Raw genomic sequence first — 16,151 nt, 5'->3', positions numbered from 1 at the left:
GCAGTCCTCACCTAGGCAGGAATGGTGTCCCTTGTGCTATTCCCTCCCCTCCCACAGCCTCCTGGGAGACGCATTGAATTTCCCAGGAGGCTCCGACAATTCACAAAGCGTTGTACGAGCTTGCACATGCACAGTGGAATACCAGCTGTAGTTCCTCAGGAATCCACAGACAGCTTCTGTGTCCAGGATGGAGGCACCTGTGACCTGCAGCAGCATGAAGAAACAGCTGTAGGAGGATGGCACTAGACCCCAAGCACTGGTAAGAACCTAATCTTTAAAAGTCAGCAGCTACAAATAATGTGGCTGCTGACTTTTAAAAATCAGCTAAAAATACAGGTGCCTTCATCCTGGATTCAGGTGCCTTCATCCTAGATACAGGTGCCTTCATCCTAGATACAGGTCCCTTCATCCTGGGTACGGGTCCCTTCATCCTGGGTACGGGTGCCTTCATCCTGGGTACGGGTTCCTTCATCCTGGGTACGGGTGCCTTCATCCTGGGTACGGGTGCCTTCATCCTGGGTACAGGTGCCTTCATCCTGGGTACATGTGACTTCATCCTAGATACGGGTGCCTTCATCCTGGGTACAGGTGCCTTCATCCTGGGTACGGGTGCCTTCATCCTTGGTACGGGTGCCTTCATCCTAGATACAGGTGCCTTCATCCTGGGTACGGGTGCCTTCATCCTGGGTACAGGTGCCTTCATCCTGGGTACAGGTGCCGCCACCTTGGATAAGAAAAACAAAATCCGGCTGCAGTTCCTCTTTAGTGCTGGTTCACACTTGTGCAATGCAAACTCACAGTGAATTCTGTGCGGATTCCGCTCTTCATCCAAATCGCACCCCGTCCATGTGAACTGCTGCGGATTTGTGTATGTTAACAGCACCCCAAAATCTGTTCACAAAATGCAGTGAGATTTTCAGAATCAGATCCAATTCCGGTGCAGCCAAAAAAGGGTCCTGCACAATTTTGGTGCAATTTGAGCCATACAGAATAAGGGCTCAAATCGCACTGCTTAAGAATCTCATGTGGTTTGAACAGGAACGCGGTGCACATGTGGTTCCTGCACTGCATAGTGTGAACCTGCACTTAGGCTCTTCCTAAATGTGTTTTGGCTGTGCATGTATCTTTTTGGCTGGAGTTGACTGGAGAAAATAAAAATTGTAATATACAACCCTTTGGATGAGCCTAGAGATGGTTATTATTGGTTGCCTACCCATGCTGTTAGGTAGCCAGCTGCTCCACTGTGTAGAATAGAAGACTCACAAAAAAGTGCCAATGATTTTCACCCCATTGAAATCTCTGCATTTTCCAAATTGCTGTAAATGAACTGTTCTCATTAGTTTGGCATAATTCTGTCTAACAATGCTTTATTACATCCTAAAGTATGCAGACTTATTAGAGCTTTTGCTGTAATATTCAGCATAGATTAATCTTTCATTACAATTCCATTTTCAGCATGGTTGGATACTTGCTAGCAGGAACATTTTGGAACATGTCAGTGTAAGGGTAGAGAACGCACATTGTACAGACCAACGTCCTAACCCATCACGTCTCATTCTGTGACCTTTCTGTCTGTTAGTGAGAAATCCAGACTGGCTGGCTGTGGTTGAGTGAACCATGATATCTATCTAAACCCAAGAGTAAACTCTGATATATTGCAGCTACACCAGTCCTTAGATGCGGTGACTACTTTTACTCCCGAATTTTGAATTTTGAGCTGGTGGTCCTGCCAGTAACACACGTCCTGCTCCAGAGAGAAGACGCTCACTCGCTAAACTGTATCTATGCTACCCTAGTACTGGAAATGTGTTGGAGGCACAGAACACCTCCCCCTCGCCTCATAACATAGCAGGGAGGTGAAAGGCTGACAACAGTCCTACTGGATTTCTAGCAGGGTTTTTGCTTTTACCAAACAAAACACAATTCAATGGTATTTTTAATAGACCAAATTGAAGCAAATTACAGAAGATTGTTACATCGCAGGTATGACAGGAACATAAAAGGTAACGCATTTCGCGCTAAAGTCAGCACTTACTTAACTGTTTGAGTAAGTGCTGACTTTAGCGCCAAACATGTGACCTTTTATGTTCCTGTCATACCTGTGATGTGATTTTAATGTTACAATAAAGATACCAAGGAGTGCAGGCATAGGTGTGCACCCCAAAGCTCAAACACATATGTATACTGTATATAGTGATGGTGTCAGTAGAGCAGTGGACAGTGTCTGAATGGCAGAGATTGGTGTCAGTAGGGCAGAGATTGGTGTCAGTAGAGCAGTGGACAGTGTCTGAAGGGCAGAGATTGGGGTTAGTAGAGCAGTGGACAGTGTCTGAAGGGCAGAGATTGGTGTCAGTAGAGCAGTGGACAGTGTCTGAAGGGCAGAGATTGGGGTTAGTAGAGCAGTGGACAGTGTCTGAAGGGCAGAGATTGGGGTTAGTAGAGCAGTGGACAGTGTCTGAAGGGCAGAGATTGGTGTCAGTAGAGCAGTGGACAGTGTCTGAAGGGCAGGGATTGGTGTTAGTAGAGCAGCGGACAGTGTCTGAAGGGCAGAGATTGGTGTCAGTAGGGCAGAGATTGGTGTCAGTAGAGCAGTGGACAGTGTCTGAAGGGCAGAGATTGGTGTTAGTAGAGCAGTGGACAGTGTCTGAAGGGCAGAGATTGGTGTTAGTAGAGCAGTGGACAGTGTCTGAAGGGCAGAGATTGGTGTCAGTAGAGCAGTGGACAGTGTCTGAAGGGCAAAGATTGGTGTCAGGGCAGTGGATGGTGTCAGTAGTTTTTATTATTTTATTTTATATTTTTGTACAATTTTCGGGGTTTTTTTTAAATATTTTTAAGAAAAATATTAAGAGCTTTTGGTGAAACAGGGGTCTAAAAAGAGGGAATCTGTGCGGTGCCACACAGGGTGATTAGGGTGTGCCCAGGCATATGTTCATTCTGAAGGCAATACTGAAGAGTACCTGGGCATGCCCATGGTGATGCTGTGTTCACATGGCAGCAGAATAGATACAATGCATGTGGCCTTTTGGGACAGGCAAGAAGCTTGGCATATGCAGCCCATCCCTCATCCTCACTGATTAGCAAGAAATGTCTTTCAGCTATTAGGGTGAGCAGCCTCTGAGAGCCAGCAGGTTACATTTGGGAGGCATGGTTCTATGAATGAGCCATCACTGGCAGGAACAACAAGTAAAAATAAAAGTTTGTGTTCAGGGTCAGGGAGGAGGGGTGGTATTGGGGCCTAGGTCTATGGTTAATGGGAGAGGAGGAAGAATTGCATTGATTCCCCTTCTAGGCTCAAGTGTATCTGCATAGATATGATTATATACACAGACCGTTAGTAAGTAACTGTTTTGCTTTGCCTTCAGGGACAGGTACATATTATTGGTGCCTTAGGTATTTTCTTAGGGATTATGGCACACTTCGTATTTTACGTGCCATTCTGTTAAATATGTGGATATACATTTTGAGAATATTATTTGAATCATTTCAGGATATTTACTGGATCCACAAGACTGGATGGAAATGCTATAGGTAAGACAAGTTCATTTATACTTTTCTTCCTCTTTCTGTCTACATTTTTCTATAAATCTCAACCCATTCTGTGCTTGCAGTGGATTTTGTACGCTGGCTGTGTGCCGTCTCAATGGACGAGTTGGTGTCTCCAACACACCCACGAATGTTTAGCTTACAGAAAATTGTAGAGATCTCTTACTACAACATGGGTCGTATCCGACTTCAGTGGTCCAGGATATGGGAGGTTATCGGAGATCATTTTAATAAGGTATGGTATTCTTGGCATTCCATGCCGATTGTAACAGCTTATATACCTGGCAGGTATTTTGTATGCTGTACAGCTGTTTCTTTGGTGGCTATTTTGTCATGTATCTGAGTTCAGGGAGGAGGGTGCTTATCAAATGAGAATCTCAAATTCCCTTTTTTCTATGTTAAAGTATAAATCCAAAAATGTTTTTCTTCGGTTTGGATAGAGTGGGCAAGGGGCAAGACTTTTCCTGCTATCCAGGGCTCTGTTTGGGAGGTTTATCCTCACGTCCTGTCACTTCCAATATTCTGCCATAATCTTAATCAGGCAGTTTTCAGCGCTTTGGGGGACTTCTCAATATTGTTGCTGATTGCAAAGAGATAAGCCAGCACTGCCACATCAACATGTATGAGGAGCACTGACATATTCACAACCATGGAGATATACATATACAATCACTATAGGGTGTATGTTTTCCTAGTGAAAGAGTGAGATCAATTGTTTTATGCCAACAGATTGAAGAAAAACTTTACTGTAGCCTTGACGTTATTCACAGTAAAATATAAAAGTTCCAGTTCTTGCAGGATTGTGATTTTCATGCGAACATTGTTTGAGCTCCTTCACACTAGTGTTGGAGACCTTATGGCGCCTCCTTATGGCCGTTTTTAACCCCTTGAACCCCGTACTTGCTTGCCGCATCTGTGTGCATTCCACGTGGTTGTGCGGTAATTGCAGTGTCCAATTGACTTGAATAGGTTGCATTCTGTCGAAAGCAACGAGGTATTAATATTTTTATACAGGATTTATATAGCGCCAACAGTTTATGCAGTGCTTTACAAAATAGGTATAATTCCTAAAGCATCATGGCATGTGGACAGCCCCAGCCGCTGCCTCTGCAGCTAAAAGGGGGTACCAGTTGGGGACTATAAGAGTGTGGGGTTTTACCAACTCCCCAACCCCCCTTAATGCTAGTGTGAACAAGCCCTTTTGAAGAGAAACATGTTTGTTTTGGGTCAGAGACTTAAAAATGATTAACCTTTTGCCGCCCACCTAACGCGTGTGGTAGCAAAAGTGGTGGGAGGGCACAGATGCGTCATTTGGCAGTTGACCTTTCTGTGCTAAGAGCATACTTACTGTGTTCTCCCAGCAAAAAGAGACCAAGCTGTCATCTCAGTCCAGCCTAATTATTGGTATCCAGCGGGACCAACTTCCATATATATATATATATATATATATATATATATATATATATATATACTTCCTTTTTTTCTTTTTGGAGCAGGTAGGATTGAAGGACACAGGTTACCTGTTTGATGTGTTCGGTGCTGGTTGGCAGTGAGGGAAAGGGTTATAGACAGTGAAAATGCTTATAACCCTCCTTCTCAGCTTGCATAACAATGTACAGTGCATCCAGAAAGTATTCACAGCGCTTCACTTTTTCCACATTTTATGTTACATCCTTATTCCAAAATTGATTCAATTAATTATTTTCTTCAAAATTCTACAAACAATACTGTACCCCATAATGACAACGTGAAAAAAGTTTGTTTGAAATCTTTGCAAATTAAAAAAAAAAAAAAAAACACGTACCATAGGTATTCACAGCCTTTCCTCAATACTTTGTTCAAGCACCTTTGCCACCAATTACAGCCTCAAGTATTTTTGAGTATGATGCTACACTTACACGCTTGACACACCTATTTTTCGGCAGTTTCTCCCATTCTTCTTTGCAGGACTTCTAAAGCTCCATCAGGTTGGATGGGGAGCGTCGGTGCACAGCCATTTTCATATCTCTCCAGAGATGTTCAATTGCGTTCAAGTTTGGGTTCTGGCTGTGCCACTCAAGGTCATTAACAGAGTTGTCCTGTAGCCACTCCTTTGTTATCTTGTGTGTGTGCCTAGGGGTCTTTTTCCTGTTGGAAGACGAACTTTCGCCCCAGTCTGAGGTCCAGAGCTCTCTGGAGCAGGTTTTCATCAAGGTTGTCTCTGTACATTGCTGCATTCAACTCTCCCTCCAACCTGACCTATTTTCCAGTTCCTGCCGCTGAAAAACATCCCCACAGCATGATGTTGCCACCACCACGCTTCACTGTAGGGATGGTATTGGCCAGGTGATGGGCAGTGCCTGGTTTCCTCCAGACATGACACTTGCCATTCGGGCCAAAGAGTTCAATCTTTGTTTCTTCAGACCAGAGAATTTTGTTTCTCATGGTCTGAGAGTCCTTCAGGTGCCTTTTGGAAAACTCTAGATGGGCTGACATGTGCCTTTTACTAAGGAGTTGTTTCCATCTGGCCACTCTACCATACAGGCCTGATTGGTGGAGTGTTGCAGAGATGATTCTTCTTCTGGAAGGTTCTCCTCTCTCCACAGAGAAACGCTGGAGCTCAGTCAGGGTAACCATTGGGTTCTTGGTCATCTCCCTGACTAAGGCCCTTCTCTCCGATTGCTCAGTTTAGCCGGGCAGCCTGCTTTAGGAAGAGTCCTGGTGATTACAAATTTCTTTCCTTTCTACAGATGATGGAGGCCACTGTGCTCAATGGGACTTGCGGAAAATATCTGTAAAATTTTGAGGAAAATAATGAATTTAATCCATTTTGGAATAAGGCTGTAACATAATGTGGAAAAAGTGAAATACTTTTCGCATGCACTATAGTCCAAGCAGCCGCAATGGCTTTTAAGCATGACAGCACTACAGTGAATTCACTGCAGGTCACAGAGCATTGCCACACTGATGAGAGAATGACCTATAGACTGGCAGGGCCACCAAGTATTTATTCTATGAAAGAAAAAGCTCTGGATAACTTAAAGGATGCATGTAGAGTTGTAACATGTTGAATTTTAACTAATTGGGTATAGTTATATATAACATATATAGTATATTACCGGTAATTATAGAATTTGAATACAAGCTATGAGGTTAAACTGCCTTTTAATGTCTGTGCTGTGTTTCCTTTTTAGGTTGGTTGCAACCCTAATGAAGATGTTGCAATCTTTGCAGTAGATTCTTTAAGACAGCTGTCTATGAAATTTCTAGAAAAAGGGGAGCTTGCAAATTTCCGCTTCCAAAAAGATTTCTTAAGGCCATTTGAGCACATTATGAAGAGGAACAGGTAGATGAAACTTTACTCTGTGTATATAATATGTGCTTAGGTAGCCTTTGTTCAATTTTTTTTTTAAATTAACCACTTTAGCACCGGAGGATTTTGCTGTCTTACGTCCAGGCCACTTTTTGCGATTCGGCGCTGTGCGACTTTAACTGACAATTGCGCGTTCGTGTGAACCTGTACCCAAACGAAATTTACATCCTTTTTTTCCCACAAACAGAGCTTTCTTTTGGTGGTATTTGATCACCTGTGTGATTTTTACTTTTTGCGCTATAAACAAAAAAAGAGCGTTTATTTTGAAAAAATAACAATATTTTTAACATTTTTTTATATGAAATTCCCTCCCAAAAAAATGTAAAAATCAAATTTTTTTAAAATTTTTGGCCAATTTGTTTTCTGCTACCTATGTTTTGTAAAAAAAAATCACAATAAGCGTATTTGATTGGTTTGCGTAAAAGTTATTGCGTTTACTAACTAAGGGAAAGATTTCTGTCATTTTTGGTGTTTTTTTTTTTTTTAACGAGTAATGGCGGCGATCTGCGATTTTTTTTTTTTTTTTTTTTTTTGCGGAACTGCGACATTGCGGCGGACAGATCGGACCCTTGACTGACATTTTTGACACTTTTGGGGGTACCAGTGACATTACTACAGTAATCAGTGCTATAAATATGCACTGTTACTGTAAAAATTACACTGGCAGGGAATGGGTTAATTTTATTGGAGAGGGAGGGGTTAATGTATGCCTGGTGCTTACTGACGTGTGGGGGGAGGTGACTGAGTGACACAGGGACAGATCGCATGTTCAGCTATGCTGAACCATGCTATCTGACCCTGCCTGTCACTTAGGAGATCCGCCCGCTCTGTTTACAAGAGCGGGCGGATCTCCAAACTCGATTCCCGGACGATTGGAGAAGAGCAGCTGCGATCGCCGCCGCTCCTCCCCTGGCCCGACTCCCGCTGTGACTGAAAACAGCGGGAGCGCGCCTCCGGCGGCGCGCGAGCGCCGACTACAGGGGGAGGAGTCCAGCGACGTAGGTCTACGTCGCTGGACGGGATCGTGCTACATTGCCGCAGTAGTGTCAATGTGGGCGGTTGTAAAGAGGTTAAGTTAAAAAGATAGGTTACATTGGTGGTTCATGTGCCCCTGGAGGGTACATGTGGGTACAGTTTTACATCTTGGGTACAGAATGCTCTCCCAAATAAACGGTGTGTTAGGTCCTTTTACACTTGAGCGACTTAACCTGCGATTTGAGACTGCAGAGTTGCATGACAAGTCGTACTCCATGATTTCCAATGAGTACCATTCATATCTGTACGACTTCAAAGTAGCCCCTGCACTACTTTGGGTCGATTTTGATGCGTTTTGAAGACCATAGACATAGGCATTGCTTCAAGTCCAGACAAAATTGCGGCAAAATCGTGGTAAAATCACATGACTTTTAGGTCGCACAAGTGTGAAAGGGGCCTTAGGTAGACATAGTACGTTGGTATGAGTATATGCACTCTTAAGGTTAAATGAGAATTGCAAAACAGGAAGGGGGAGGGAAATTAGGGGTGTAGGACATGGATGGGATAATCCGATTGGTTCAAGAACGTGGAGAGGGGTGGCCACAATTAAGGACTGGATATTGGGTACATACATGATTGTGAAAGTGGATATATTAGTTTTTGTAGCTATTGATAACTTTCTGGTAATGTGTGATAGCACATACTGTAACTGTGTGTAACAAAGCTGTGACTGTCACCTTTCTCATGTAATGCTTGTGCTTTGTTTGTAAAAAGGTCTCCCACCATCAGGGACATGGTCGTCCGCTGCATTGCTCAGATGGTAAACTCCCAAGCTGCTAACATTCGCTCAGGCTGGAAGAACATATTCTCAGTTTTTCACTTGGCTGCCTCCGACCAGGATGAGAGCATAGTGGAGCTGGCATTTCAGACCACTGGGCACATAGTCAGTGAGTATTTCTATGACACATGCACTAAGCTAGCTGTGCATATGCCGCTTAGAATATTCCTAACACGTTAAAATAACAGGAAATTCTTAAGTTCTGAGCTACAAAAAATAGTGTCATCCGAAAAATACCTTTATTACTCCTCTAATTAAAGTCTTTTTTAAAAAAAACTGTAGAACCAAAGCAAATTCATAAGGTGGTCAAACACAAGTGAGGACTGTCACATGGTACTCTTCACACTTGATGTGACATTTTCCAGCTTGGTAAAAATGCATGAGAAAATCAATTGCTTTCAATAGTTTTTTTTTACTCCAATGTATTCATTGGAGAAAATTCTTACCAGTTTAGGTAAAGCCGATTTAAGTCAATTCTAATAGTCTTTTCAAATCCAGTATACCTGAAATGTAACCACTTTGGCTTTTATATCTGTATACCCTGTATGAATCAGAACATTTTTTATACACACTTGGCAATATTGCCTTGTAACATTTATTTTATATTTTTTTATATTATTTTTTCCATTTATAATGGAGAATTCTACTACAAACAACAATTCTCTAGCAATAAAAAAAGGGAAAAAATGAAGGATGCGCTAGCCAATCTTAAAGATTGCTACACCTGGAACTCCCTGAATCCCGGGAGATGAAAATGAGTGAAGTGAAAGGAACTGGTGCGTTATCTTTAACCTTCTTAGCGGTATTCCCGAGTGTGGCTCGGGGTTAAATTTCAGAGCCAAAAGCGGTAACCCCGAGCCACACTCTGGGTACCGCCAGAAGCTTCGCCAGAAACTTACCTTGTCACCGGGATCCAGCAATGTATCCCGGCGGTGTCTAGCGGCGGATCTTCCTCCCGATCCTCTCCGTGCCCCGGCTTCCGTTTCTTGCGACGTGACGTTCGCAGGGGGGTTGGAACCGGCGGCAAATTCAAATGTCAAACACACTGATACAATGCAAAATAAAAAAAAATCACATTAGTTTGCCCCCCAGTGCCATTTCCTGCAGTTTTACTGTACTTTTTATATATATATATACATACATACTTTAACTTATTTATAGTTTTTTATTATATTATAATTTATGATTTTGTGTTTCAAACTTTATCATACCCGAGATGTTATAAAGAAGAACGCACAGTAAAAAAAAATCATATGTAAATAGTTGGTTTGGGCTGTTCATTCTTAAGAATTACATGCAAAATAATGGTACCACTTTCAGCACCTAAAATCCGAAATAATCATACCGCCAGGGAGGTTAAAAAGAAATAAAAGAACATTATACTGCGATAAAAATCACAAATAAATTGCTAAAAGAAAAACAAAGACAACACATGACTGGGCCACTCAAATTTCTTACAAATATTTCTTCAATAACAATTGTTACAAACGTGACATTTGTGATATAAAATGTGACCATGCAAATAACAATGCAGTGAAAACGATTTCATATGGTGAAAAGAACATACAAACCTCTATGACTAAAAAGTCCCATATAAAAATTCTGGGTTAATTCAGATCAGTCCCAAATGTTTTGACGAACTGGAAATATGCTATTCAAAACTCCTCCAAGTGCTGAATGCATCACCTGCGTTCTCAATGGTGAATAAATGGCCGCTTACCAGACCCCAGCAGTTAAAAGGCATGTAGGGATAGCTCGACTGAGCGGCTTCGGACTGTATTTTTTTTTTTTACATTATTAGTTCAACAAGGTTTATTGAGAACAAATATAATGCAAGTCAACATATACAGCATCATAGCATATAAAAAGCCTTGAGTTGTATATACAATATAGTAAAGTCGATTTGTAATAAAGTAAAAGTAATGAAAGTAATGACAAACATTAACGTTAGATTGTATATATCAGTTCTAAATGATCATTTGTTATCTCTTCATATGTTGTCGTGTAACATCTAGACAAGTGATAACAAACTATTACTAGCTTTATTTATATATATATATATATTTATATATATATATATATAGGAGTGGCTACATCTCTTAGAGTATTAACTAATGATGTAGTCTAAGCTCTGCATCAAATTTCAGTAAAAGAGAAAAAGAAAAGGAAAACAATAATAGGGTATAAGAGCAAAGATGTGTTAAAAGGTAGGAGGTAGAAAGAGAGTGAGAACCCGGGATATTTAGATCTATCTTGAACAATCCTGACTCAATAAAGGTCCAAGAGTTCCGGATGGATAAGTTCAATATAGAGAGTAGCTGGAGTTGTGTCTACACACGCATTGGGTTTAGATAGCTATTATAGAATTTAAACAAAAACCATGGTGTCCAAGTATCATGGAATCGAGAGGTGGAATCGTGTGATGGCAATCGACCTCTCTATTTCATAGATATTATTTACTTTTTGTAGCCAATCTTGAACTGTCAGAGACTGCCTTCCAGTGTAGAAGGAGCTTCAGACTGTATTACCTTCCTTGTGAGCCTTGGATGACCAAAGGCTCTCAGCTTAAAATTTGAGAAGGAGGGCTAATAGTGCATTACTTTTAAAAATTATGTTTTATTAAAATAGAATCACGCTTACAGAAAACATGCTTGGTTGTTACACAGAATCTCGTGGTGGCACGGCCGCCTGCAGTACGGACTGTGCGTGCTGACGACATGGCTGGCTCCATCTGACCCGTCTGCTCTCAGAAGGCGTGAACTGGGATTGATGTACAGCACGCGCCGTCACAGTCTTAGCTTTTAAAGAGGGAAAAACAGAACTTCCGGTGGCACGCAGAGGAACCCCAGGGTCAAGAACAAAACTACTTCCTTCCTGTCTATCAATATCCCCTGTATAATTTTGATCCCGATCATTTGGTTGAAACAAAACCTAACACCGAAAAAATGCTACCAAGATTACAAAAAATCTAAGGCAGACCCCCTCTGGGCCATAGATTAGTAACTACAAAAAAAGGTTAGTTTTTATTGAAAAAGCAAGTCAAATCTTTTATAAACTTAAATGAAAATAAATATGCAACTAGAAAAAGAAAATAAAAATAAAAAATGTAAAAGAAAATTAAATTTAAAGATAAAAATGTAAAAAACCGAATAATGTGGATGTATATAAATATATACTCCCTGTTATTGTATGGTTCCTTGCATCCCCGCAGACAAGTTCTTACATAAAATACCACTTTATTATCACCTCATTAAATATATTAACAACATCCCACATTTTATTAAACATTTGATACTAATACTATCACTTTGTTTTTCTTATTTTTGCGATTTTTTTTTTTTTAATCGCAGTAAATTCACACAAAAAAAAGCGCACCAGTTCCTTTCACAACTCTCAAGCAATGTTATTTAAAATTGAAATAATGGTGCTTTTTCCCAGTGTTGCACATTTTTTCTTAATGCGTCACCACATATTTCATAGATAGTCTGGTTGAAAAAAGACACAAGTCTATCCGGTTCAACCAATAAAAGGGGGGGAATCATATAATCCTATATTCACAATCCTATACCCGCAGTTGATCCAGAGGAAGGCAAAAACCCCAGCAAAGCTTGACCCAATTAGCTCCAGCAGGGGGACAATTTCCTTCCTGATCCCCCAATCCCCAGAGAGGCATTCGGATATTCCCTGAATCAACTTTACCTATAAATGTCACTAAAACTATGAAAAAAAATATTTTCTTTTTCTTTTCTTTTCTTTTTAAGATTTGTATAGGCTTTGTGAGGGATTAGAATCACTGGTCCAGTTTTTTTTTTTTTTTTTTTTTCATTGCTGTCTTGTATTACCATTGGGGAGATTTACGTTCTCTATCATCACCATTGTCACTAGGAATGAAAGTTTTGAGTTGCCATTAGAACAGGATTAGAGTAAACAATTTTCCTTAAAGAAACTTGATCCTGTGATAACTGTCTCAGATGGGATATTCCTCACCCTGGAAAGATGTTCTTGCACTTCCTGTTGAGTCTACAGCACAGGAAATTAAGGAAATCCCCCCTATTGAGAGATTCAGGGAGAAAGTGGAAGAACTGGCCATATTACACATGCCAAAAGAAGGGCATTTCTGGCATATTAATGCCGGTCTTACTATAATAGACTTTATAACCAATATGTTATGTTCTTTGTTACAGCACTGGTTTTTGAGAAGCACTTTCCGGCCACCATTGATTCTTTTCAGGATGCAGTGAAATGTTTGTCTGAATTTGCCTGTAATGCAGCATTCCCAGACACCAGCATGGAAGCCATACGTCTCATCCGCCATTGTGCAAAATATGTGTCTGACCGGCCTCAGGTATGATTTCCATTGTGTAATTTGTTTCACTTGAAAACTCCTTGTCATGTTTCATTTCATCAATGGGCCTCCATGATGATAGCTGCTTTAAACCTGCAGTTATTAGTACAAATTAGTCCAAATTGCACCAATATTATAAATTAATTTAGCTTTTAATCACTGGTTGATTAATAGGGGCTAAGCAAAGCAAAACAAGTACAACATTACCCCGGCATTCTCCTCCCCCCTCCATCTCTCACATTTGAATATTATTAGTTATCTTTAATTTATTAGAGTTTTTGTGCTGCAGTGCCTCGGCAAAAATGACATTTGCCCCCCAGCCCAATGATTCTGCTGTGCGTGGATGTACTGCAGTGCTTCTGATCCCAGCAAAGTCCAAAAGCACATCTATATATGTGTGAGTTTCCCACAATTGCACAAAGCAAGGGCTGGTATACAAGTATTAAAGCTTGGCCCCCCATAAAAGTAAAACTGCACATTTTAGAATGGCCCTTATTGTGGCCAGCCTAAGACACCCCTGTGCAATAATCATGCTGTCTGATCAGCATCTTGATATGCCACACCTGTGAGGTGGATGCATTATCTCAGCAAAGGAGAAGTGCTCACTAACACAGATTTAGGCTGGCCATACATGTTCAATTTTCTTGTACAATTTTCTGTTAGATTTACCACAAACCACATAATATGAGATCAAAGCTAAACAACACCTTCACTTGTATCCAGTAGGCAGGCCTTTGTACTACATAGTTGAAGGCAAATTTCAAGAAAATTGTACAGAAAATTGTATAATGTATGTCCAGCCTTAGACAGATTTGTGAACAATATTTGAGAGAAATAGGCCTTTTGTGTTCATAGAAAAAGTCTTAGATCTTTGGCTTCAGCTCATGAAAAATGGGGGCAAAAACAAAAGTGTTGCGTGTATAATTTTGTTCAGTGTATTTTAGCCCTTGTGTTACTTATTTGTTCACATAGCATTATAAAAAGCTATACAAAAAATGACCGTGTAGATTGGCCCATGCCCCAAAAAATATTGTACTAAACCAAGAGTAAAGAGAAAGTAGGGGTTTGTCAGGCCAATTGGGAGAAGGAAAACCAGGATACAATTGTCTAAAAAAAAATCAATATTTTATTTGTACATTTAAAAGAAGTGTATAGATGAGGGACAGAGAAAGAGGTCCCCCATATATTCACCACAAGAATAAAAATCGCAGCACAGAAATATATTCCCTATAGCAGGAGAAATACATGCTTCAAACTGGTGTTAATGCAAGGAGTCCCTGATGACATTCGGTTTGAGGTTCCCAATGAGCCAACGCGTTTCGCATAAGGCTTCGTCAGGGCCAAAGAGACCGAGCAATACCGATATTTCTCGCTGCGTGCTAAAATAGTATTGGCAGGATTGGATACCAAATCCCTATAAATAGTGTAAGGTGGCGGCTGTAAATATTCTTAGTATTTCTGGTAATTCCTCAACAGATAAGCGTATGACACCCTCCCAAAGTACCGTTATGGTATTAATGAAGTCTCTGTCTCTCTATCTGTTAAATTTTGTTTTCAAATGGAAACGAGGAGAGATAGCAATGGAGCTCGTTAATACTTTAGTCAGCTACATAAGCCATTAAACAGCGCTCGTCAAGACAATGCTTTTAGTCCTCTTAATAGAGTGAAGGAGAAATGTCAAACGGTAGGGGAACAAACTTAATATTATCCCAAGAAGTATTGGGGCAGGGTAGTGAATGGCTCAATTATAGACCATCCCAAGCCATGGTTCTCATTCATAGCCGGCAACAGTAGCCTTATTTGATCATGGTCCTCCGTGAATCCTGCCTAACTTTGGGAGGGTGTCATACGCCTATCTGGTGAGGAATTACCAGAAATACTATGAATATTTGCAGCCGCCACCTTACACTATTTATAGGGATTTGGTATCCTATCCTGCCAATACTATTTTTTGCACGCAGCGAGAAATATCGGTATTGCTCTGTCTCTTTGGCCCTGACGAAGCCTTATGCGAAACGCTTTTATATGTACAAATAAAATATTGATTTTTTAAACAGTTGTATCCTGGTTTTCCTTCTCTCAATTGGCCTGACAAACCCCTACTTTCTCTTTACTCTTGGTTTTATAAAAAGCTATAGTTCATAGGATTACTATTTAGTGAGTGCACATTATGAATCATTGCAGATCTGCTTCTATCTGATAGGAGAATATATGTGTTTTTTGCAGGCATTCAAGGAGTATACAAGCGATGATATGAATGTAGCTCCTGAGGACCGTGTCTGGGTGAGAGGATGGTTCCCCATTCTGTTTGAGTTGTCCTGCATCATTAACAGATGCAAATTAGATGTAAGAACCAGGTAACAATCAGTATTTGTATTCTAGTTTTAAGGTATTTATAGTATTGCATTTGTGTATTTCTTCTAACATGTTTAGCATTATTTCTCACTTGGACATTTGTATGGATGCAAAGCACATTATATCTTAGGAACCTGTCAGATTTCTGTTCGTGTCATTGGCAAAAGTGAAACTATTAGTTGCAAGGACTTATATTCAGTCTAAATAGACTTTTTATATCCTACCTATTTGAGCAGAATCTGCACAATTTAAATATGGATAGAATAGTGTGACGCGGCTCATATCAAAGTGTCTTACATTAAGAATTCTTTGTATTATCCCTTTGCAGCCAGTCTGATCAAAACCTGCACTGGGAAAAATTGGGCAAATTGGCCTGTGTAGGGCAATACAGGAGTGGAATAAGACCAGGCACACACTGATTTGTTAATTAAGATTCATTAACATTGAGGTGCCACACTTTACACATTGTACTTTTCCTTAAAGCATATGTAAGGGAAAAAAAAAACAGGCGGTACTTCTCTGAAATACATGTACATTACCTCGTGTGGAATCTTAAGACCCTGCAAGCACTGAAAATACCCGTTGATCTGCTAGAAGTCCTCTCAATACCGAAGTTCTGTTGTGGGCTGGCAACACACAACATTTTTGTGGACTGAGTGGTATCAGTCCTACTCAGTGGGGGGAATTTGCTAAAACTGGATCATGCAAAATCAGGTGCAGCTCTGCAGAGAAACCAATCAGCT

At 40.6% G+C, this 16,151-nt stretch overlaps 1 protein-coding gene across 1 annotated transcript in view; it reads left to right on the top strand.

Moving 5' to 3' along the window:
• ARFGEF1 (ARF guanine nucleotide exchange factor 1) overlaps positions 1-16,151 on the top strand; it is a 319,100-nt gene that overhangs the window by 252,269 nt on the left and 50,680 nt on the right. Inside the window, exons 24-29 of the mRNA XM_082258428.1 lie at positions 3,488-3,528; positions 3,609-3,778; positions 6,717-6,868; positions 8,645-8,817; positions 12,893-13,053; positions 15,280-15,410. Coding sequence (XP_082114554.1) covers positions 3,488-3,528; positions 3,609-3,778; positions 6,717-6,868; positions 8,645-8,817; positions 12,893-13,053; positions 15,280-15,410 — 828 coding nt within the window. The remainder of the gene's footprint in view (positions 1-3,487; positions 3,529-3,608; positions 3,779-6,716; positions 6,869-8,644; positions 8,818-12,892; positions 13,054-15,279; positions 15,411-16,151) is intronic.

This window comes from Pelophylax lessonae (assembly GCF_965119305.1).
Source record: "Pelophylax lessonae genome assembly, chromosome: 5".
Classification (NCBI taxonomy): Eukaryota; Metazoa; Chordata; class Amphibia; order Anura; family Ranidae; genus Pelophylax; species Pelophylax lessonae.
This window is presented reverse-complemented; position numbering and strand designations above follow the sequence as displayed.